The sequence below is a fragment of the Xenopus laevis genome, chromosome 7L (genome assembly GCF_017654675.1).
Source record: "Xenopus laevis strain J_2021 chromosome 7L, Xenopus_laevis_v10.1, whole genome shotgun sequence".
NCBI classification, from domain to species: domain Eukaryota; kingdom Metazoa; phylum Chordata; class Amphibia; order Anura; family Pipidae; genus Xenopus; species Xenopus laevis.
Genome location: NC_054383.1, coordinates 62,752,178 through 62,778,316, shown reverse-complemented (window position 1 = coordinate 62,778,316; position 26,139 = coordinate 62,752,178). Strand labels below are relative to the sequence as shown.

The 26,139-nt window shown below is 39.5% G+C and overlaps 1 protein-coding gene across 2 annotated transcripts in view; it reads left to right on the top strand.

The window, feature by feature from the left end:
- The window catches only part of unc93b1.L (unc-93 homolog B1, TLR signaling regulator L homeolog), a 70,896-nt gene that overhangs the window by 43,017 nt on the left and 1,740 nt on the right, over positions 1-26,139 (top strand). For both annotated transcript variants that reach the window (XM_018225575.2, XM_018225576.2), the window contains exons 6-11: positions 15,538-15,667; positions 16,314-16,407; positions 16,496-16,623; positions 16,715-16,897; positions 21,069-21,342; positions 25,961-26,079. In XM_018225575.2, coding sequence (XP_018081064.1) covers positions 15,538-15,667; positions 16,314-16,407; positions 16,496-16,623; positions 16,715-16,897; positions 21,069-21,342; positions 25,961-26,079 — 928 coding nt within the window. The remainder of the gene's footprint in view (positions 1-15,537; positions 15,668-16,313; positions 16,408-16,495; positions 16,624-16,714; positions 16,898-21,068; positions 21,343-25,960; positions 26,080-26,139) is intronic.

Genomic DNA, 26,139 nt, shown 5'->3' with positions numbered 1-26,139 from the left:
GGGACTATTATCCCACAATCTGAGTGGTAGTTTTAAATATTAAAAAAATAATCATTTATAAAATAAATATTATAAATGATGAACGAGTATCCACGCAGGCCTGTCAATCTAACTAAATTTTAAGATATTTCTTGCAACAGTGTTTAAAGATACTCTGAACAATCATTTAGTTATGGTGTTACTAAGTGGTTGAAACATAGTTACACAATATCTTGTTTTTATGTGTAGAATGGATACATTGTTTTAAATGTTATTGTCTATAGCTGCTATTTTTTTATGTGCTTTGTAGACTTTTGACTTGTCTGTATAGAATGAGCAATATATATATATATATATATATATATATATATATATATATATATATAAATATATATATATATATATATATATATATATATATATATACAATTTTTTTTTCCATTTTTCCATTGTACTCATTGTTGCCAATTTACTTAATATTTCCGTTCATATTTGTTTGTTTCCCAAAATTTTTAGCTCTAAAAATCATAGACTATGCTAATTACTTTAAACCATGAAAAATGTGTACAATTACACTAATACAAAACTACGCCATCTAGAAGTCAATTAAATTTGTCCTTTTCCAATTGTTAGGCTGTTTTAATAAATGACTTGCAATTTGTGGTTTAAGAGTGGGGGGCGTGCCTGCAGCTCAACGTGTGCAGATGTGTTTCAGAGCGCTCCTCTTCCAGGGCCCTCAAAATCCAAAATAAAGCTCAAAAACAGGCAAAATTGGCAGGTACACAACTTGCAAACGAAGTAGAAGATGCATGTAATCCATTACCATGACAAATACAAGAGCTGCAACAGCTGGCGGCCAACTGTATTGTGAAAGCAGACAATATGGAGAACCAGATCTGCTGCAACAACTTCTGTATTCTCATATGCTTAACAGAGCATTCAAGGGGGGATAAGTCAGAGGAATTTGTAGAGGCCTGGCTGACAGAGACACTTGGCAGCCTCAAGTTTTCCTTCTCCTTTGCAATTAAACGGGTGCATCACTTACCTACCAAAAGCCCCATGTCCCCTGATTGCCAGACTCCTCAATGTGAGAGACTGGGACATTATACTGTCCCTGTCCAAATTTCACAAATGTAAAAAGTGCCTAAGAGCTGTCAAATTGGATTATGCCATGTTATTTCCTGCACGTCTGAGAGTCACCACAGATGTACCTAATTTTTCACTGCGCTGCAGGACCCCCAAAATTGGCTTGGAATGTGCCTGCACCAACATAGACTGGAGCAAACTCCAGGATGCAGGCTACAATAAGAAGGACCTGGAAGAAGAAGGATCTACAACCAAATTCTCAAGCTTGCCTAGTGTGCTCCTGGCACCAGAACAACCTACATCCATCACTGTCTCACATGAGCCAAGTGGCACCCACTACACCACCGCTGCCAAGACAAAGCCATTATCATACAAGGCTTTTAGCATAGCTGTGACTGTCCAATAGGGATGTAGCGAACTGTTCGCCGGCGAACTAGTTCGCGCGAACTTCGACTGTTCGCGTCCGCCGCAAGTTCGCGAACGTCGCGCGACGTTCGCCAATAGGCGTTCGCGTCAAAATCGGTCGCCCATTCGACCATTCGATCGCTAAAATCGAACGATTTTCGTTCGATTCGAACGAAAATCGTTCGATCGAACGATTAAAATCCTTCGATCGTTCGAATCGAACGATTTTCGGATGATCGAAGTTCGCGAACAGTTCGCGAACAGTTCGCAAATTATGCCGGTGTTCGCGAACGGCGTTCGCGAACACATCGGCGGCGGTTCGCTACATCCCTACTGTCCAAATGCGGTCCCAAAATGGAAGAGGTCCCCAAGCCCCACCCCAGATCCCTCCCACACCACGGTTAAAAGACCACACAGACATCAGAGCTAAAATGGTAAACCCCCCCCACACAAGTTATAAAAAGTAATTGATGGTCAGGGCCCCCCTATAAGTTAAAAAAAAACATTGGCAAGGAGGCATATGCGCGAGACTGACCTGGCATGACGTGCTAGTGAAAGCTCTGCTCCTGACCTACAGACAATATGCTATCCTTCAAGGGACTCTATATGATGAAAAATACATAATTATGTGCACCTACTCACCAACAGACGACCCCTTTTGAATTCTTGTTTCTTAACAAACAAGCAATCTTCTTTATAATCAGACAGACTGATATGGGCAGGAGACTTCAATCTCCCTTTTAATTCAACGATGGATAGGTCACAAAACACACCAAGTCCTTTACCAAACAAAACTTCCAAAAAAGTTGAGCAGCTTCTACAAACAAATGGGCTAATGGATACCTGGAGAGATGCAGAAGGAAACAGGCGTGACTACACCTTTTACTCACACTCCCATAATAGCTATTCCAGGATCAACTACCTCCTATCTAAAAGAAAGATGCAGCAGCTTTACGAGACTCCCATATTTTACAATGCACGTGGTCCGACCATGACATGGTAGAAACTGATTTAAAACTCCAGATACCCTCCACCACCCACCCAACATGAAAATTAAATGACAGATTACTAGCGGATCCAGAATGCATAAAATATATATCCCAAGAAATGAAAAACTACTTTTAGGAAAACACACAAAACTAGGAACAACATGGGTAGCTTGAACATGGGTAGCATATAATGCATATATTAGAGGATGCTAAATCCAATATGCCTCAAGCAAAAAACGGAAGAGAATGGCATTACAGCCCCAACTAGAGAACGAACTAATAAGTCTAGAACAAGCAAACAGGGCAAACCCTACCATTAGGACACGTCTGCAAATTCAAGAAAAGAGACAGAAACTGAGAGCATGCCAGATAGAAAAGGCCATACTTAAAACGAACCACAAATTCTACCTTTATGCAAATAAGCCAGACAAAATGTTGGCTAACCTATTGCGCATCCAAAACTGCCTACAAGCAGTATATAAGATTAGAACAATGGATGGCAAGATCTCCTCTAATCCTGATACAATAGCCAAAACATTTGCTTCCTACTACCAGAAACTTTATACAGAAATAAAAAATGGGAAAAAAGAAAGGCTGGAATCCTACCTAAACAAATATGCACCCAACCCAATTAGCCCAGAAATTAAAAAAATGTTAGACAGCGAAATAACCCACCAAGAAATAAAAGACACAGTCAAACATCTAAAAAGGGGCAAAGTACCAGGATACACTAGTCTTTACTACAAAAAAATCCAAAATAAACTTATTCCTCAACTTCACGAAGTTTTCAAACATATCACTTTGGGTTTACCTTTACCACGTGAAATGAATGAGGCAAAAATCTCTGTGATTCCCAAACCCAACCGAGACTCATTATCCACAAAGAACTTCCGGCCAATCTCACTACTCAACGTAGACATAAAAATCCTAGCAACCATAATGGCCACAAGATTGAACAGAGTTTTAGCTACAGCAATCCCCAGGGACCAAATTGGGTTTATCCCGTCACGTCAAGCACCGGTTAATATAAGAAAAATCCTCAACTTAATAGACCAAGCTAACAAATCCAAAACCCCTGTGTGTTTGCTTGCTTTAGATATAGAAAAAGCGTTTGACATGCTGAACTGGTCATATCTATTCTCCATAATAGACAAGATGGAACTAGGAACCAATATAAGCAACATGGTCAAAACCTATTACCAAAACCTAAGAGCTCAAATTAACTTAACTACATCCTCTTCACCTGATACCATAGACATCCAACGTGGCACGAGACAAGGATGCCCGCTCTCTCCAGGATTGTTCACTATAGCTATGGAACCATTAGCCAGAGCCATCAGACAAAATCACGACATCAAGGGTATTACAGTGAAATTAAAAGAATACAAGCTTTCACTTTTCACAGATGATCAACCTCACCAGTCCTCTTATATCTCTACCAAATCTTTTCAAAACACTACAAGACCTAAGTCTTGGCTTAAATATCAATACGGAAAAATCTGAAATGCTACCCTGCAATATACCCACCCATACAGTAAAACTGATAGAACTAAATTTCAACTTTACCATACAAACAGGCTACCTAAAATACTTAGGAATCAAATTGACAACAAACTTAAAGGAATACTGTCATGGGAAAAAAAAAATTTTTCAAAATGAATCAGTTAATAGTGCTGGTCCATCAGAATTCTGCACTGAAATCCATTTCTTAAAAGAGCAAATAGATTTTTTTTATATTCAATTTTGAAATCTGACATGGGGCTAGACATATTGTCAATTTCCCAGCTGCCCCAAGTCATGTGACTTGTGCTCTGATAAACTTCAATCACTCTTTACTGCTGTACTGCAAGTTGGAGTGATATCACCCCCCCTACCCCCCCCCAGCAGCCAAACAAAAGAACAATGGGAAGGTAACCAGATAAAAACTTACCATTAGCACCTGGTCTAATCAGACTTCTCTACAAAACGATGACTCAACCCAGCAAACATAATGTGAAACTCCTTATATATGAAAAAATGGGAAGTGGATTTAGGATCTTCACTCACAACAAAACAATGGACATTATGCAGTCTTACAGCCAATAAAGGCAGCACTTGTATCTCAATTCGAGAAACTTCTATAAAGTTACTGCATAGAACCTACCTAGTACCAGCCCTCCTACATAAAATATATCCCTCCTGTGATAAAAACTGGTTCAGGGGATGTCAAGAAAAACAATGAAACACATCTGGTGGTCTTGCAAAACTGTTTCAACATTTTGGGACTCAGTAGTTAATCTTCTATCTAGGGTACTTTATATAAATTTTCCCAAGGATCCCTTTACATTACTATTAGGGAGAAAACCAGCCAAATTTACTAACGCAGCACACAAATTGAGCCAACACAGAGGGGCAGATTTACTAAGCTCGAGTGAATAGTTCGAATCCAAAAATATTCGAATTTCAAAGTCATTTTTTGGGTACTTCGACCATCGAATTGGTCAAATTTGATCGAATTGAATATTTCGAAGTAAAAATCGTTCAACCATTCGATAATCGAAGTACTGTCTCTTTAAAAAATCCTTCGACTCAATACTTCGCCAAATAAAAGCTACAGAATTGAATGTTAGCCTATGGGGACATTGTAGATAGGTTTTGGGCACTTTTTATGATCGAATAAAAATCATTCGATCGATCGCTTAAAAACGTTCGAATCGTTTTGGTGTGAAAAGGGGTACAACCCCTAAATTGCCCTTCACATAAACAAACAAAGGACATATCCCAGTCACCCACGAACACACTTGTTGGACACTGAATTTACAGCGAAAAAGATTGTTGTTTTTTATTTTCTTTTATTATTGTACTTTGATGAACTTTTTCTTTTCCCTCCCTCCCTTCATTCCTTTTCTTATAATTTAGACACCGAGGTGTATGATTTTATATTTGAAATATGCTTAATAAAAATTTCAGTTTAAAAAAAACATTAGCGCCAGGGCCCCCCTATAAATGTTTTTTTTCTTTTAAAAACATTGGCACCAGGGCCCCCTTACAAATGTTAAAAAAAACATTGGCGGGGGCGGAGCTTGGCGGGACTGGAGATGGTCGCACACTAGGTAGAGCTCCGTGCACATTTAAGATTAAAGCCTGCTAAAAGCTGACAGTAGAGCCTCCATTTGCACCGGGCACTATTAGAGGCAACAAGGTACCTGAGTGGCATGGGCAGAAGAAACACAAAAAACTCGATGGGCACTTTATCGCCGTTTCTGAATCGCAAAGCTTCGCACCGCGCTGGGAAGGAAATCCAAGATGGCGCTGATCAGTCTTCTAGTGCGTCAAGTTCCCCGAGTCACACATCTAAAGCAGCAACGCTGAAGCAGACGGAGCAACTGAACATGGCGGACACCTATCCAGATATACAGGTGAACCCTCTTCCTATTCCACAGACAGCAATCACTGCGGACATTTTATCTGCGCAGCTCGAATCCTTACATGATAAACTATCACATAGCATCACAGCAAAAATCAGTAGTGGCTGAGCTCAGACGGGAAATCTCATCCCTGGGTACAGATAAATTAGAGAACACCTCAGATGAGATTATACACAAGATGACATATTTAGAGAATGAAAATACCTCTTTAAGAGAAGAATTACATCTTGTAAAACTGCTTCAAGAGGACTTGGACAATAGGGAGAGGCGCCAAAACCTGAGAATTAGGGGGTCCCTAACTCCATCACAAGTCAAGACCTTAGGGCCTATTTGAGAGGCCTGTTCTCAGCGATTAACCCTGATCTTCCACCGGAAGCATGGAGGATGGACAGAGCTCATAGAGCCCTGGGGAATCCCCCAGCAAATTCCAATCTACCGAAAGATATAGTGGTGAGATTGCATTATTTTGAAAGTAAGGAGTCCATCATGTTAAAACTGAGCAACCAATCCCACTATACACATCAGGGAGCTAAGATCCAAGTTTTTAATGACTTATCCCTGCTTACACTCTATAAAAGGAGATCAATGAGACCAGTCACACAGAAACGGAGGGAAAATCGGATTCCATACAGATGGGGCTTTCTTTTCCGTTTGATAGTCAACCACGAGGGTTCTCAGTTTATCATCCAGGATCCTGACAGGGCCTCCCAATTCCTACAGCATCTGGGACTAGATAATGATGATATCCCCTCGGGCCTGCATTCCCCGCAACAACAACAGAGCCGACTATCTCGTGGAGCACGGTGTCACCAGGACCCAGACGGCAACAAGGATCTCCACACACCTTTTCGGTGCCTCTTACTCCACAGAAGGAGCCCACCTGAATTTCATCAGATCCACTACAGAGCTGAGTCCCCTACCAGTTGAGAGATCCACGGGGTTGATTTACCAGAGGTACATTGAGCCCATATTTTCTTTTGGGCCACAAGTTTTTTTTTTCTCCACCGTTGTATTTCACAGTTCTATTTGCCATTATTAATGAAAACAGTTATGTTGCCAAAACTGGTTTTTGGGAGGAAAAGGAGCACGAGCTGGTGAGACTTTTTTCCTGATCTTCCTTCTTCTATACCCCACTACGGGTCAGGCCTGCATATTATCTATTCTGGGCCTATTTCTCTGCCGGCCAGATTGGATAGAAAGACCGATTGGACCAACGATAAGTTTGAAATTTGATGGTTGTTTAATTTTTTTATTTTTATTTTTTTCTTATGGGCACTCTTCAGGTATGCAAGGTGGTTCTGGCTTTACATGTGGCTCCCCTTCTTTGGGTATGTGCTAACAGTGGGGCATATGTGTTATTGCAGAATTTTGTTACCCGGACGGGTTCGCACCCAGATAAGCTGCAATTTAGGCACTAAAATGGCTAAAATAATATCATTAAATGTCAATGGGTTGAACTGCCCATTGAAACGTAATCTCCTGTATAGGGACCTTAAATCCTCAGGTCCCAGTATTATCTTCCTTCAGGAAATGCACCACCGCAAAACAGATCCATGGAGAATTCAATCCAAAGATTTTCCGTTAATCCTGAGGGCCTCAGGACCACAGAAAAGAGCGGGTGTGGCGGATCTTATCCACAGACAGGTGCAGTTCACTGTGCAGCATACGGTTGCGGACCTGCAGGTCAATACAGACCAGGTAGGGTTTAATCAATACAGACCAGGTAGGGTTTGTACTGGGCAGAAGGGTGGGTGACAACATCAGAAGGGCTGCCAACCTCATAGATATAGCAAACAGGAGAAAAATCCCACTGTTAGTTCTTAGTTTAGATGCCGAAAAGGCCTTTGATCGCCTTAGATGGGATTATTTGTTTTTGATATTAAGGACTATGGGCTTCCAGTGCTCTTCACTCCCTTTACTCCTCTCCACAAACTCAAATTAAACTGGCAGGCATCCTCTCGGTGCCTCTTCAAGTGCGGAATGGGACCAGGCAGGGCTGCCCATTATCCCCGTTACTTTTTGCCATCAGTACTTAACCCCTAGCACAAGCAATTCGTCAATGTCCGGACATCAAAGGCATTGAACTCAGGGACAAAACATACAAATTGGGCCTTTACGCAGATGATATTTTACTTACGATGACACATCTTTTGACCACTCTCCTAAACCTTCACAACATATTGTCAAAATATGGCCAGATCTCGGGGTATAAAGTAAATAATGATAAATCTGAAGCTTTACCTAGTTTGCAATATCTACAGTTGAGACATTTGGCCCTATCCCTATGCCCAGATGGTTTGATGCCAGAAAACAACCTGGTGGTGCGTATATGTAGGGGGGCTACTCCCAGAAAAAATTAATTTCGCAATGGTATTCACTGTTTAATGAAAAAAATCTCACCACTGCCCGCCATACATATATGAACAAATGGGAAGAAGCTCTGGGTCACCCTGTGGATTAGAAACTTGGCATAATATCTGGGAAAATGCAACTAAAACTCCACTTTGTATTACTTTGAAAGAGAACATATATAAGATAATGATGGGCTGTTACCATACTCCCTCCCTGCTATATAAGATGTTCCCACTGACAACTTCCCCAAATTGGTGGAGGGGTTGTAACATGGAGGGGACATTATTGCATGTGTTCTGGTCCTGCCCAGGCATTCAAGCATATTGGACAATGGTGCGAATTTGGCTACAAAGAGTGCTCCTTCTTGACATACAACTTGATCCTTTGATCTTTATAGTAGGGAAAAGAGTCCCCAGCCTTAAAAATCCCATGCAGAAATTGGTGAATGCTTTGCTTACTGGGGCAAGATGTGCAATTGTGGGGAAATGGAAATGTACCCATCCCCCAACTGAAACAGACTTTTTGGAAAGAGTCCGCTTCATCAGGAGGATGGAATACCTAACGGCACTTCGTAATGATACAGTGGGCAGTTTCAACAGGATTTGGTCTGCTTGGGACTCTACTCAGATTGTATAGGGGCCTATCGGAGCTGATCTGGCCAGGTTTAATCATTTGGTCGTCTTTTCTTTTCAGTGCAACTCCCATGTCCAAACGGAACAAGATCTTGGATGGAAAGGGTCAATAAAGGGGGGAGCCACAGCCATAACTATAGCCACCAATATTTCAGCACAAATTTCACAGCCATACCTTTGTAAAGGACTTGCCCAAGGAGGAGTTTTTTTTTTTTTTTAAATTTGTTTTACTATTTGTTGGTTTACATTTTCCTTACTTATATCCTGAGTTAGCTGCCAATTCTTGAGTATGGATGGTTTACCCATAGCCCTGGGTTAATTGCTTGAGTATGTTTTTCCCTGGTAAAGATAAATGCCTTATGATTGTACCAATTATGTGAAGTAACACAGGTTTATTGGATGTATAATGTTGGTTATATTGTAAATGGCAATGTGGAAATCCAATGCTTTATGTAAAAGAAAATTTGAAAATTCCAATGCTTTATTGTAAATGAAAATGTGAAAAATCAAAAAGGAGAAAGTTAAAAAAAAATAAAAAATCATTGGGGCCCAGAGAATATTTTTTTAAAAAAACATTGGTGGCAGGGGCCTATAGGATATTAAAATAATACATTGGTGACTAGTGTTTTAAAAAAAAAATTTGTGGCTTCCAGTCTTTTTGCGGCTTCGGGACTTAGGCTCTTTGGGACTTTGGCTGTTCAGGACTTCGGCGTTTTGGGACTTCGGAAGAAGCTATTGTTACTATAGTTACTTTGGTGAATCTTTATTTCATCCCTCTTCCCCCTCCTGACCTTTTTCTTTTCACGCCCTCCATTCATTCCTTTTCTTATAATTTATACACCGAGGTATATGATGTTATATTTGAAATATGCTTAATAAAAATTTCAGTTGAAAAAAAAAACATTGGAGTCAGGGCCCCCCATAAAAGTTTTTTTTCTTTTAAAAACATTGGCACCAGGGCCCCCCTTACAAGTTAAAAAAAACTTTGGGGCCCAGAGAATATTTTTTTAAAAAAAACATTGGTGGCAGGGGACTATAGGATATTAAAATAATACATTGGTGGCTAGTGGTTTAAAAAAATTTGCGGCTTCAGGACTCCTTTCGTGGTTTCCGGTCTTTTTGCGGTTTTGGGACTTCAACTTCAGCTCCTTTCATAGTTTCCAGTTTTAATTGCGGATCTTCGGGACTTCGGCTGTTCGAGACTTAGGCGGTTTGGGACTTCGGAAGAGGTGGTGCGGCTTCAGCGCCGTCAAGACGCCGTCAAGAGGGTCCCGGCTATTTCGAAAAGTGCAGCACAGCCGGGGGGGGGGGGGTCCTGTACAGCAGTACCCCCTCTCATGGCCCAGATGTTGAGCCCTGCTATTGGGTCACACCCCACATACACCACTGTTTTGAATTATGGGTTTAATTTAATTGGGGTAGAAGGGGAAATGTTACAAATGTATTGTATGTTGATTGGTTTATGCTAAGTGTACTTGCATAGGGTGGTATACTGAATGTTGAATGCAGGTGTAAAAATTCTTAGCTAGAATGTAAGGGGGCTATACTGCCCGAAAAAAAGATGGCCATAGACCTTAAGATTATTGACCAATTTTCATGCAATCCGACAAAACCGACTACATATCATTAGATTAGCTGGCACCGAATAATCATGCATCTAAAGATTTTCATCCGACATCCATCAAACATCAGAAAATTGATTGGTCAGGTTAGAAAATTTTCATTGGTCACAGTGAAATTTATACATTGTCCAATTGTTTGCATGGCCAAATAGGCAGCTACCCACAATTTCCTAGCTTAAACTAGACAATATCACTTTAAATGGTCGTTTTTGTTGATGGACAAATCATGCATTTAAACGATCATTTTGGGTCATACTATGGGTATGGGACCTGTTATCCAGAATGCTCAGGACCTGGGGTTTTCCGGATAATGGTTAGATTCTCCAACCATGGCACCCACATATAGAGAATTAAGAGAAAATAGTTTTTAGGAAAAAAGTCAGTCCTTTAGGTTCAGCCTCTCTTGCCGATCTTCCCACAGTCTCTCGACTTTTTTCCTAAAAAACAATTTTCTCTTAATTTGTGTATTACTCTCAACAAGGAAGGATGTTAGCCTATCTCCATAGGCGCTGATCTATATACAATTTTTTGGACACATATAGAGAATTCTATAATTTCCTCCAAGGCTATAACAGAGGTCATAGATTTCTTCCCCAACTGCAGGGCCCCAAGGGCAGACTGGTTGCCAATAGAACTGTATAAGAGGAGTTCCAAAACTCTACCACCGTACCTATTATGTAAGGTGTTTGCATATGCTAGGCAAATAAACAAATTACCTTACTGTACTGTATGTATGAAGTGGTTATAGCCCTAAACTAGTAAAAGATCTCCTACTATCTTATTTTAATAATAACTTGACAATATTGAGTAAGTCTTAGCCAGGAGGTTAAGAAAAGTAATCACCCAGGTAGTGTCAAGGCTATAACAGAGGTCATAGATTTCTTCCCCAACTGCAGGGCCCCAAGGGCAGACTGGTTGCCAATAGAACTGTATAAGAGGAGTTCCAAAACTCTACCACCGTACCTATTATGTAAGGTGTTTGCATATGCTAGGCAAATAAACAAATTACCTTACTGTACTGTATGTATGAAGTGGTTATAGCCCTAAACTAGTCAAAGATCTCCTACTATCTTATTTTAATAATAACTTGACAATATTGAGTAAGTCTTAGCCAGGAGGTTAAGAAAAGTAATCACCCAGGTAGTGTCAGCAGACTAAACAGGCTTTATATCTTCTAAAACCATTGCCCTAAATACCAGGCGCCTGTTCTTAAATATGACTCTTCCCCATGAAAACAGTGGAATCAGGGCAATAGTGGCATTCAGCATAGCAAAGGCATTTGATACAGTCAAATAGCCAGATCTGTGGAAAAACTCTTACAAACTATGGCTTTGGTCTCAATTATATAAATCTGGTACAGCTCCTGTATGCCTCCCCACCACCTCCCTATGGGTGAACTCTTCCACCATGCCCCCCCTATTACCCTCTCAAAGCTTTGGGTGTAGGCACAGGTAAAGGCTCATACCAGCGTAGGAGCTGATTAGCCACATTTGCCATTAGCCTAAGCCTTGATATCACTGTCTCTCTTATCTCACCATGTGTGATGATGTTTATAATTTTGTGGATAAATATGATGAAATCTCTGCAGAGAATACTAATAAACCAATAAACCTGTTGCATTTAGCACCATTATCTATTTTGGTGTATTTTTATAAAATTCTAAAAGTAGTTAACACATTTGTAAAGGGACATTTGTAGTACTTGGTGGGAAATATTTTTAGAGTGATTATTATGTGTGTTCTCTTTTTTACACCCAAGTTAATATGTGCTCATTTAATACAATTATATCAACAGACTAAACTCTGGAGCGGTGGCATAAATACTTATTAGTTTCTAACAATACAGACACTGAGATGAAATTGAATATTTTTTTCCAACAGTCTAAAATGTGGCATTCTATGTGTCTGTTGTACACAAAGCATATAAGGCTATCCTTATGTGTACCTAAATAAATTACTTTAGTTTTTTATATGCCTCTTTGGGAGATTGCTTCTTGAGTGCCTGTCTTTATCTTACATCTACATGGTTTTAATAACACTCATTCTATGTTTTTTACTTTAAGGGCTAGGCCACACGGGAAGATTTCAGGGAGATTGGTCGCCTGGCGACTAATCGCCCCGTGTTTGAGGCGTCTAATCTCCCTGAAATCTTCCCGTGTGGCCTAGCCCTTAGCAGACGACTTTAGCGCTAGCAGGTGCAAGATACCAGCAAGCCATTCAGGGAGATTAGTCGCCTCAAAGACACGGCGATTAGTCGCCATGCACCAATCTCCCTGAATCTTCCTTTGTGGCCCTAGCCTAAGCCTATTCACTCTTTTATACATAATTGGAGTTTCTGTTTTCTAAAATGTGAATGTCCTGATTGAAAGTTCTATAAAATACTTGGCAAACCAAACAGATGAAAGCCAGCTTGCAGTCTGTTAAAGGAAAACTATACCCCCCAAACAATGTAGGTCTCTATTAAAAGATACTGAGTAAAACAGCTCATGTGTAAAACCCTGCTTCATGTAAATGAACCATTTTCATAATAATATACTTTTTTAGTAGTATGTGCCATTGGGTAATCATAAATAGAAAATTGCCATTTTAAAAAATAAGGGCCGCCCCCTGAGATCGTAAGATTCACTGTGCACACATACAAACCACATGTTAGGTCACATGAGCCAATTAACAGACAGAGTTCTGCCTTTTGCTTCCTCACTTCTTCCTATTACAGTTAGTGTTGTAGTATTTCTGGTCAGGTGATCTCTGAGGCAGCACAGATAGAGTCATGAAATGGTGGTTCAAGGCAAGAGATGTAAAAGGGCAATATTTATGTAAATATATATTCCAGTTTGGTAAGATTCTTTAATATGTCATTCAATTTGATATAAACTATCTGTTGCTTAAGTATTCATTTTGGGGGTATAGTTTTCCTTTAAAATACTCACACTTGACTGCTATAGGCAGTATCTGTGTTCCAGGAAAAGTGCTAAGTTGCCAATATCTATTTGGCCATTGTTTATACCTTAAAGGACAGTATACAGCACTTTTCAACATTAGCTCAATGGATAGAACATGTGCCAAACATACTCTTTGCCAAATGTTAATATCTATGGTTTCTGTTACTTCTGGCACTAAAGAATAAGGCCATGGCCTAATATGTAATAAAAGGCACTAAGTTTGCCCAGGAGCAGTAACCCATTGCAATCAATAAGATGATTGCTTTTAAACAAGTCACCAGTAAATGATACCTGCTGATTGGTTGCTATGAGTTGCTGTTCCTGGCCAAACTTAGAGCTTTTTATTACATAACCCAGGAATATTGTCACACCCAGTCTGTTCTCTGCCGCTCTTCTGCTAACTACCTGCAACCTGCTTGCTCTCTCCTGCTGCAGTGCGGACCTGATTTCTCTAGTTCACAAATCTGCACCTGTTTTTTTTCATTTGTTTTAGTCAGCGTCAGTGTAGGTCGAACAATAAGTTAATTAAAGGTGAACTGGTATAATAGGTAGTATACCATCAGAAGTATACATTTAAATAGCCAGGACACCTAAATGTGTCCTAAATTTAATTCCAGTGTTTAATTCCAGTCAGTATCTGGCATCAGATTTGGTGCTCACTTATAATCACTGGGCAAATTTGCTCCTGTGCAGTAACCCATGGCAACCAATCAGATGTTTGCTTTCAGTGTTCAACCTGCAACTGGATGAAAATAAGCTAATTGCTGACGGTCACAATGGCTTATGCCCAGGTGCAAATTTGCCCAGTGTTTATAAATGAGCCCCAATAAAAATATATAAAACTCTGTTGAAGTTATATAGGTATGGGAACTGTTGCGCAAACATCCAGAAAGCTCCGAATTACGGAAAGGCCGTCTCCCATAGACTCCATTTTATCCAAATAATCCAAAGTTTTAAAAATAATTTTTCTCTGTAAAAATAAAACCGTACCTTGTACTTGACCCAAACTAAGATATAATGAATCCTTATTGGAAGCAAACCCAGCCTATTTGGTTTATTTAATGTTTACATGATTTTCTAGTAGACTTAAGGTATGAAGATCCAAATTACTGGAAGATCCATTATCGGAATACCCCAGGTCCCGAGCATCCTGGATAATAGGTCCCATACCTGTACTATTAACATTTTCAAGTTTTCATTTTGCAAAGCCTTATCCACTTAATAGTATATCTCAAATTCCAATCATGCATATTAAAGGGGTTGTTTGCCTTTAAATTAACTTTTAGTATGATGTAGAGAGTGATATTATGAAACAATTTGTAATTGGTTTTCTTTTTTTTAAATTATTTATGGTGTTTGAGTTATTTAGCTTTTTATGCAGTAGCTCTCCAGTTTTCAATTTCAGGAATCTGGTTACTAGGGCCTATATTACCCGAGCAACAATTCAAGGATTTGAATAAGAGACTGGAATATGAATAGGAGAGGGCCTGAGTATTATGATGAGTAATAAAAAGCAGTAATAACAATACATGTATAGCCTTACAGGGCATTTGTTCTTAGGTGGGGTCAGCAACTCACATTTGAAAGCTGTCAGAAGAAAAGGCAAATAATTCAAAAACTATAAAAAAATTAAGGCCATTTCGTAAGATGCTTAGAATTATTTATTCTAACATACTAAGGGGTTTATGTAATAAAAGGCCCTAAGGAGCAGGAGCAGTAACCCAGCAATTAGCATTTACTGTTAACCCATTTAAAAGCAAACATCTTAGTGGTTTCTATGGGTTACTGCTCCTGGGCAAACTTAGTGACTTTTATTACATATGTAGGCAAACGTTAATTTAAAGGTGATCCACCCCTTTATTACATTTCAGTCAGTTTCAGTCAGTTTATATTGTTATATTGATATATGCCCTTGACTAAAACTCTGTTATAAATTTTGCTATGAATCTTTGCTTTATTGAGTATGTGGATCCTATATTGAATATATTTTATACTTAAAATAGGCAGCTTTGTTATGTCAGTTAATAATATGTAAACAAAGGTAAGGCAATGGGGCACACCAGTAAAAAACAAAGCAAAAAATGTTATAACAGTGGACAGTAAAACTATTCTTTGCCTTTTCAGGATGGCTCAGAAGTATTATGAGTTTGTGAACTATAAGGAAGAAAATGTGCGTGAGCAGCGCAGGGCGCCTCGGGGGGCTAGCCACAGATATATTATTATATTTCAGAGCATCTTCTACTCCATCTTCCATGTAAGTCTCTGATTACAGCATGTCTGTTCAATATAAGTTGTTTTTCTGTTGTGTATTTTTTATTGTGTTTTCAAAGAGGATCTCAACATCCCAAAAGGATGTGAAAGTAATCGTCTGAACACTGTTACAATTTACATTTAATTTCTATTTCTTTTCATTCATTAATGTCATGCTTTTGGCAGTAGCTCTTAGCACATATGGCTGCTTAGACTGTTAAATGACTGATTCTAAATATTTAAAATGTAAATGAGGGAGATCAAGAAATGTGCATAAAGGCATCCAGATATACCACCTGCATCCTCCTTCACACCCAATACCCTTCTCTGAATGATGTACATGTTAGCGATGACATGCAGTAAGGACAGTGCTGCTCTCTGCCTGCCAATGCTGCACTCTCTGGATTAAAAAACCTGTGTGAGGTACACAGCACTGTCATTACCCCAGGCAGAAGTGCTCTGTGCATGTGCACTACGGGGCACACTGCGGTGTTCCATAGTGCTCTTGCATTTGTGCCTGGGAAAAATATTCCCCCACTTAGTCTCTGGTAGGAAAGTGTTTTAGCTTGTGTACCAAAATATGCATAGCAGACTACAGGCCTACAGAAAGCTGGAGCCCTTTTAATGTTTTTGTCTTTCCTTTCACACAGATGAGCTTTGTACTGTCTCAATTACCAGTACATTTCTTCCTTAGCAAGTTCTTTTACTCATACAATCACACACTGTTCAACGTGCGTGACTGTGGTGAGTGTCCATTTTTCTTGCTAAATATATAGAAACCTGATTTTGACTAAGGTTTATCTACTAACTATTTATTCTTTACTCTAACAAGGAGCTGCCATTCAGCATGGGATCCTTCCGAATTTCAACTTGACTGTACTGCATACTTTGCCTCCAAGCCTAAATCTTATCTATGTGGAGAGTGCTCTTATGGGTGCTGCACTGGTGTCGATGTTGCTGGTAATAAATATGTATAGGAATTGATTGATTAAAACAATGAGTTTTATTAAACAGCGGGTGACTTCTTTCCTTTTTTGTTTATCTCAAAAAGATTTTGTTGCTCTGCGGTTCGGCTTACCGCCCTACAGAAGAAATTGATTTGCGCAGCATTGGATGGGGAAACATTTTTCAACTGCCCTTCAAACATGCCCGTGACTATCGCCTGCGCTGTCTAGCACCATACTTTTTTTATAGTGGCTTTGAAGTCCTTTTTGCCTGCACAGGATTTGCTCTGGTAAGTGGCTGCTATAATAACCTTGAATAAGAATCTGGATCATATTAAAGGGGACTTGTCACCATAATAAATCATTTGAAATCCTTTTCTATCATGTTAGTTGAGCAAAACAAACTTTATTTACACACTATAAAAACTATTTAAATGTTATTTTCTTCAATCTTGAATTACACAACCAGCAAGCAGGCCTACTCAATTTTGCCAAATGTTAATATCTATGGTTTCTGTTATGTCTGGCACTAAAGAATAAGGCCATGGCCTAATATGTAATAAAAGGCACTACGTTTGCCCAGGAGCAGTAACCCATTGCAATCAATAAGATGATTGCTTTTGAACAAGTGACCAGTAAATGATACCTGCTGATTGGTTGATATGAGTTGCTGTTCCTGGCCAAACTTAGTGCCTTTTATTACATAACCCAGGAATATTGGAACACCCAGTCTGTTCCTTGCCGCTCTTCTGCTAACTACCTGCAACCTGCTTGCTCTCTCCTGCTGCAGTGCGGACCTGATTTCTCTAGTTCACAAATCTGCACCTGTGTTTTTTTTCATTTGTTTTAGTCAGTGTCAGTGTAGGTCGAACAATAAGTTAATTAAAGGTGAACTGGTATAATAGGTAGTATACCATCAGAAGTATATATTTAAATAGCCAGGACACCTAAATGTGTCCTAAATTTGTCTTTAATTCCAGTCAGTATCTGGCATCAGATTTGGTGCTCACTTATAATCACTGGGCAAACTTGCTCCTGTGCAGTAACCCATGGCAACCAATCAGATTTGCTTTCAGTGTTCAACCTGCAACTGGATGAAAATAAGCTAATCGCTGACGGTCAATATGGCTTATGCCCAGGTGCAAATTTGCCCAGTGTTTATAAATGAGCTCCAATAAAAATATATAAAACTCTGTTGAAGTTATACAGGTATGGGAACTGTTATCTGCAAAAAATTATCCAGAAAGCTCCGAATTACGGAAAGGCCGTCTCCCATAGACTCCATTTTATCCTAATAAACCAAAGTTTTAAAAATAATTTTTCTCTGTAAAAATAAAACCGTACCTTGTACTTGACCCAAACTACTATATAATTAATCGTTATATTATACTTATCCTTATACTATTTAAATGTTATTTTCTTCAATCTTGAATTACACAACCAGCAAGCAGGCCTACTCAATTTTGTTTACATTGTTATTAGAGCAAGCTTTGCATTATCATGCCAAAATTTTGTTTATGTGACAGAATACCCATGCCAAACACAGGCTACACTATTATAGACCATGAGGAGGGGTGGGAGGAATGCAGTGACATCTAGAAATTGCTGAATGAAAAGTTAAAGTAATGCATAGAGATGGGGCAGGCAATATATGATTGATAACTCAGATATACATTTATAACAGTTATGGGTGTTTTAATTTAAAAAAAATGGGTTTCATGTGTATTTCATTTTATTAAACAGCTTTTTATGTCTACGTGAAAGGTCTCCTTTAAAAAATCTGTTTATTGTGAGCTGAAGAGGTTCTTCACCCTCCCCCCCCCAATGTTTTTTACATGATGAAAGATCTAGTTCTAATCAGCTTTCTAATATGTATTAATTAAGAGTTACCAATGATTTTAAAGTTATTTGTAAAGGCATTTGCAGTTAAAAGCAGTGTTTATGCCATTATGTTCTCTGTAACAGGATTGGGTTAATCAGTTTACTGAACTGCAAGAATTTATTTTCGAAGAGATGCAGTCTTTCAGGTGCAAGTGATCTTTTCTTGGGTGCAATTAAACTGAACCAGTTGCTAATTCAACCTATACTTATTATAATTTATCTTTCTATACAGGCCTGCTCCTATTCATATTCCAGTCTCTGATTCAAAAATAGCAAACAGACCATGCACAGAGCTGTCAACACCCCCTATTTTTTCAGGAGTTACCAGATTTTGGGCTCAGTAGCCCAGTCTTCCATCACTGTTAAATGTTCCTCACCATTTCTGAAGATTTTACATGATTTCTGACGATCTGATGCCAAAAATCGAGTGCAGTGCGGAATCTGTGGCTTCAGAAGAGGTTTTACATGTGACGTCATTTCACTGACGTTACTTCCTGATTGGCAACATTTTTGCGGATCCCCTGGATCTCAAATTTAGAAAGTTGACAGCTCTGCATGCACCCTAGCAACCTGATAGCTGCTGAAATTCCAAACTGGAGAGCTGCTGAAAAAAAGCTCAATAATTCAAAGGCCACATACAATACTACTACTACTACTATTATTATTAATAATAATAATAAAGACCAGTTGCAAATTGTCTCAGGATAGTGTAATGTTGTTCCATTCACTCCTTTTTGGTTTTACTGCATCCTACCCATGATAGCATAATGCAGAATATTTTAAGAAATGATGATGGAAAGTATACATTTATTACACTTTACTAGATAGGAGCACAGTAAATTGGACTTGTGATGAAAGTGTACTATAGAGATAAAGCTGCAGCACTCATTTTACAAAGGGTAAAGAAACAGTAGCACCAAAAAATAAAAGTAGATAAAAAAAAGATAATGTACTTTTGCTCTGCACTGGTAAAACTGATCTGTTTGCTTCAAAAACACAACTTGTTTGTGTATATAAACAAGCTTCTGTGTATCAGTGGAGGCTTTTGAAACAGGGCTAAATGGGATAGGTCAAATGGCAGATAACATAAACTCTGTAGAACACTATAGAGCGTATCTGCTATGTAACCTGAGCCTTTTCCTTTGAATGGCTGTTCTGCCAGCTTATGTACATACTGCTATATAAACATAGTAGTGTTTCTGAAGCAAACATACCAGTTTTACCAGTGTAGGGCAACAATACGTTAAATTTTAATTACTTTTAACCACTTTCCTTTTTGGAGTTACTGTACCTTAAACTGCACTATAATGTCATCATCCCATTGACAATGCATTTCATTCATTAGTAGTTGAGGTTTATCAGTATTTGGAGTCAGGATTGAATTTTTTCCCCCTCTGAGACAAATTGGAGAGGCTACAGAATTTTTTTTTTTTTGCCTTCTTCTGGATCAACTAGCAGTTAGGCAGGTTAATATAGAGTTAAAAGGTTGAACGTGATGGACGTTTGTCTTTTTTCCAACCTAACTTACTATGTTACTATGTATTACAAATACATGCTCACAAAGTCTCCTGTGACCAGTACTTGGTCTTAGGAGAATACAACATCTAAATCTGATGATGTTGTTCACTTTTAATTCTGTACCTCCCTATATGATTGTGCACCCAGGTAGAGCATCAAAGCAAATCATTTTTTTTTTCATATGCAAATATATGTTTATTGAGACATAATATTTGACAATTCTGTAAATGACCTGCTGTTACATGTATCACATTGCACAAATAAACACTATTCCAGTATTTGCAGTAATACTCGTCAATACACAATACAAATATACATTTCGTCAATAAACAATATAAATGTGTACCAAATAAACATGGGGAGAAGGAAAGGGATAAGCAAAATTGAAATCATAATATTACAATAGAGTCACCAAATAAAATGATAAGGCAAGGCATTCATATCTATATAATGTAATCTAATATACAGAGTGGAGTTCTCTAGGCGTGACTATTCACTGGGCGAGTGTATCCCTTTTATTTTCTATAAATTGCATCCAAAGGAACCATATAGCCGCAAATCTCTTATGAGTATTATGAATATGTGCTGTCAGCTCTTCCATTCGATAAATCTCATTCACCACTTTATACCATGCCTCTCTAGAAGGTGGTAATGGACTTCTCCAGTGTATTGGTATCAGTGACTTTGCTGCCATCAGCAGCTGTATCAATAATTTATTGGAGGAGTCATAAGACCTAATCTGATGTAACAACAGTGTGGTCGAAAGGGGATTTTGGATAGTTGGTTTCCTTTAAAACATAATTGCCTAATGCTTAATCAACTTGTTCTTTTTGGGCTAATATCTGCCAACAGCTGTTAAAAGTCAAATTGCATCTGCTAATATCCTTACCTTTGATATATATTTCATTAATAAACAGTATCCTTGATTATTGTATCATAAAGTGGTAATTTCCCTCTGATGTATATATTTTTTTTTAATTTTGTTCTGTCCTATTTAAACATACTTTGCCATTGCTATTTTCTTCTGTCAATTACTGTTCTATATTTTTCATTCCCTTTCAGTGTTATGGTGTTTGCTCACTTGGTTTGGAAAGCCTTCCCTTTCTTCTTACTGCCTATGGCATTTCGGCCTCTATCTCTTCCTTCCTTGCCCTCTGCATGCTTCGCTTCCCAAGACAGATTCCCTTGGTAGGAGGAGCCGTGCTACATAGTTGCATCTTGATTGGATTGTTCTTCTGGAGCCCAACGCCAAAACTGCAGTCACAGAAACCCCTTCTGTATTTAGTGGCTGTTCTGTGGGGGATTGGAAGTGGACTGAACAAGAGCGGTCTCAGCAGTAAGTGTTTTGGTCAAAAGACTTGAATAATAGTTAAGAACCAGTAGAGAGCAGTGTGGTCCAACTTGTGTAGTAGCGAGGACTGGAATTTTTCTGGCCTTTATAGTGGAGGGTCGATAATGGAAGCCAGTGTTGAACACTTCCTGTTTTTAAACTACACCCACTTTAAACCACACCCATGTTGCCACATACCATTTTAAGACCATATCCACATTAATGGTGGTAGCATAACGAAAAACCAAATGTATGGTGCTCACTGCAAAATGTAAGTCATATTAAAACATACTCTTAAATCCATATGTCTCCTCCCCTGTGGATAACACAGCAACCCCCCAGTACTTGTGTGCCCTTAGGGCCCCCTAACGACAATTTCCAAATGCTAGCAAAACTCCTACCAGGCTCACATGCCACAGGTAGCATAGGGCAGACAGAGAAGGGCATACACAGGGAGCATAGGGCAAGCAGAGTATGGCACTAATAGGCAGAGTAGGGCAGGCAGAGTATGGCACACACAGTGAGCATAGGGCAGGCATAAAATGGCACATACAGGCAGCATAGGGCCGGCAGAGTATGGCACACACAAGGAGCATAGAGCAGGCAGTGTATAGCACATACAGGGAGCATAGGGCTGGCAGTGTATAGCACACACAGGGAGCATAGGGCAAGCCAAGTATAGCACACACCGAGAGCATAGGGCAGGCAGACACAGGGAGCATAGGGCAGGCAGAGTATGGCACACACATGGAGAAAATGGAAGGCAGAGTATTGCACACAAAGGGAGCATAGGGCAGCAGACAGAGTATGACACAAACACAGAAAGCATAGGGCAGACAGAGTATGGCAGACACAGGGAACATATGTCAGGCAGAGTATGGCACACACAGGGAGCATAGGGCAGGCAGAATACAGCAGGAGACAGGGAAACCTATCAGGACCACTCTAAGATGAACAGTTCCTACTGTTCTACATACAGTGACACAATGCTGGTACCCCTTTGTCTGAGGTGTGAATAGCCCGGGATTTGTTGGGGCCAGTTAATCTCAGTACTGATACATTTTAAAGATTACACTTGGTAAGCAGTCACAGCAGGCAGACTTTCATGTGGAGGGCCAAACAAGGGGGGGGCACCACTACTGCAGTAGAGGAATGGTGAATACAAATATGCGGAAATACATAGGTTTTACAAACTGTAAAGCTTTATAAGAATCTCATACAACTTTGATAAGGAAATAATAAGAATTGGTGCTGACTACAGTGCACATGGACATTACTGAAGCATATCATACAGTTATATACCATTTGGATGTGTTATATTTGTTTTAATGAATTAAGAGTCTAAGGATAGACTCCCCACACTCTCTCAGATGTAGCTACAGCTCCTCTAGCTTTATAGGTGAGCTTCATGGGAGGGAGGGATACATCTATTAATTGTCTCCAGAAAGTGAAAGATGGAGGAGTATGCCCCATCCTGTACATGTTTTTTTTTTTTGTAAATCATTGAAATTGATTGAAAAAATGATAAGCAGAATCTGTAGGATCTTCCCACTGATCCTTGTTGAGACCAGGGATAACTTCCACCCAGATGTGTTAAGATTGGTCTAAGGCTGGTTTAATGGTTTCCATAAACTCTTTGTATATCCTAGACCAGGGCTGTCCAACGGGCGGCCCGCAACCCCCCTTATGTGGCTCTCCACATCAAAATCTGCCTGCTGTGTCTGCTTACCATATGTAATCTTTAAAAGGTATCACTACAGAGATACACTGGTCCCTGCATTGTTTAAACCTCAAATTCACACTCTAATCCCCTGTATTGTTCACACCTGTGATGCCCCTGCATTGTTCACACCCTAAAGCCCTGTACTGTTCACACCTGAGACCCAGGCTGAAACTGCCCACATTGTTCACCTGTTCACACCTTATTCAAAATGCTAATGGTGCACCAGCACTGTGTCACTGTATGTAGTACAGCTTAGTGGTCCTGATTCCTGCTCTGTTCTGCCTTACATATGCTCCCTGTGTGTGTCATACTTTGGTATTTGTTCTGGGGGTTTATTAGCATTTGAAAATTATTGTTAGTGGCCCCTAAGGTGTTTAATCATATGCTGGGGTACTGTATTAAACACAGGGGAGGAGGAGGCATATGGATTCATGGTTATGTCTTAATACGACTTAGCTTTTTTTACATATGAGTGACATCCTTGCCAGGGCAGGCACAAGGTAGTTTGGCACCCTAGGCAAGAGCTTCAATCAGAGCCCCCCTGTCCAGCATTACCATTATCTTACCATGATGGTTTTTAAATAAATAGAGCAAGAAAGCGCAAGAACAACACTTTTTCATTTATATTACTGCGCCCCCTGTACCAGCAAGCCCAGCAGCCATCCATCATACAGCCCTCCTGCAGCCATATTGCCCCCAATCTTTAACTGTGTCAGCAGCAGCCAAAAAGAAATTTGATCACATCATATTGCCCCCAAGTATTTATGTACCTGTGCCAGCGCCCAGCAGCAACAGCAAACATTTGGCCCCCAAATCTGTACCTGGCTGTGCCAGCAGGAAGCTTCACACTTTACAGTAATCAAAAGAATGTCTTGAGTTCACTGCAACTGTGCAAGGCTGAGAGCAGCGAGAGGGAGCCACACCAAGCAGGCCGCCAGCTCTCTGCCTCTCTTTGTCATCCAACATATCAGTGACGTCATTGACGCGTATACGCACGTCGCGGTACACCGCACAGAAGGAGCTATTACTTGCCGGCAAGAAGGGGAAGGAGATGGATTCCATCCAACTGGGTGACCATGATTACTGAAACTAATTATTAAATAAACACTTGAAAAAAACGAAAAAATTAAAAAAGAAAAAAAATCCCCTTAAAAGTGCGCCAGTCTAAAACAGGGAGTGGTCTAAAACAGGGAGTGGCTAACACTGGCTTCCGTTATCGGCCCTCCACCATGTAGATTACCATAGAAGTTGGACAGTAATTTAGCTGGGGATAGATTCTAAAGTCACTTTTACCAGTGTAGGTGAAAGGATTCGATATTGTGCCTGGAAAGCATGTCTAAGCTGCTGATATCTAATGAACTGAACATGCTGGTTAGGAGACTGGTCTGGCATGTTTTATATTTGAGTAGTTGTGTACTGGGAACAAGGTCAGATAGTATTTTGAAGCCCAGCTGCAGCCCATTATAAGGTGAGGAAGGAGCAAGTTGCACCCACAACAGGAGGAGCGGTGATGTGGCAAAGGGTGACCAAGAAGTTTCATGGCCATGGACCAAGCTCTGTGTGATGTATTCATAGTGTCAGGAAACGTGGCCATGTCTGTAGGGTGTCTATAGGAGTAATTGCCAAGGCCCTCATTGGAATATAAACTAGAGGCCTGGAGGGCTGTGTTGGGGTTTGATGTGAGGGTATTATATTATTGTATAGAGAAATATTTTGCTGGGGCACTTACATCTTTTGTACCTAATATCGAGGATGACATGACACTGCAAGCAGCAACACTTTCAGAAATGTGATAAACGCTAACTTTATGCCTTACCAAACTTTGGAAGTTTGCATTAGAAAGACATATTTACTCATTTTAGATTCATTTGATTGTACACTTAAAGGGAAACTCCAGCTTCCAAACCAAAATTCGATAAAGAGGCCCACATAACACAGAAACCCCTAATATACACATCACAGTTACCTGTTTCTTCAAAAAGTATGAATTAAATGCCATTTTCTATGCTGAAATCCAGCTGTTTAACAGTTCTTCTCTTTCTGCATCATTTAAAATCCTGACAGGGAAGGAGGCACCAAACATTGATGTTACAAATTGTAACAACTTTTCCACAGCTTACAGACAACATGCAGGAACTATATAACCCACAATGCATTGCACTGTGATGTTCTGTTCCTTATTGAAATTACGTGTGCAGAGAATTGTGGGGTTTGGAGGACAGATGGCTGCTGATACAAAGTAACAGTAGTCAGCCAGATCAGCAGGAGAGCAGGGGGCTAGGCTTAGGGAACTGTTCCAAACCATTAAAAATCGTGAAAAGTCTGCATATTTTTTAATTGATGTATATAGCAAAGTTGCTTGAAATTATTTTTACTTGCCAAAAAGCTCAAGTTATGTTTGCGTGGAGTTTCCCTTTAAAAATATATGGCTATTTGAGCGAATATATTTTTATGCCTTTTACAATGCATAAAATGCAAGCAATGTAATGATTTTTGCAGCAGCTAAGTGAGAGCCATGATGATTTGTATCCTTTATTTTAATTCTGGGAATGGCTACATGCCACATACTTGCATACTGGTTATCAAACTGTTCAGAAAACCTGTGGCATTCATCATTAAGATGTTTCACCTCTGCACCAAAAGTAAGATACTGCAAACTGTAAATTTTGAGGTGATTTTCAGAAATGTCACACAAAGGATCGCAGTTTGGAATAGAAAGACATAAAATACTGTATATTGTTTTTGGAAATTAACTTACTTTTTGCACCTTTTACCACACATAGGATGTAAGCAATGCATTCATTTGTCATGACAATTCATATGCATGTGCATTTTTGTGGATCCTTTATATTAACTCTCATATTGTATTTATTCTTCTTTCAAATCGAACTGTACCCCTAGTTATTATAGGTATGTTTTATGAAGATAAGGAGCGACAGGACTTTGTGTTTACAATTTATCACTGGCTTCAAGCACTTGCAATATTTATTGTGTATCTGTGGTCTTCGATTCCTGTGACGGTAAGTAAACAAGCCACTGCTGTTTTTTTCCCTTCAAATACAGTGAAGTGTAAAGGAGTG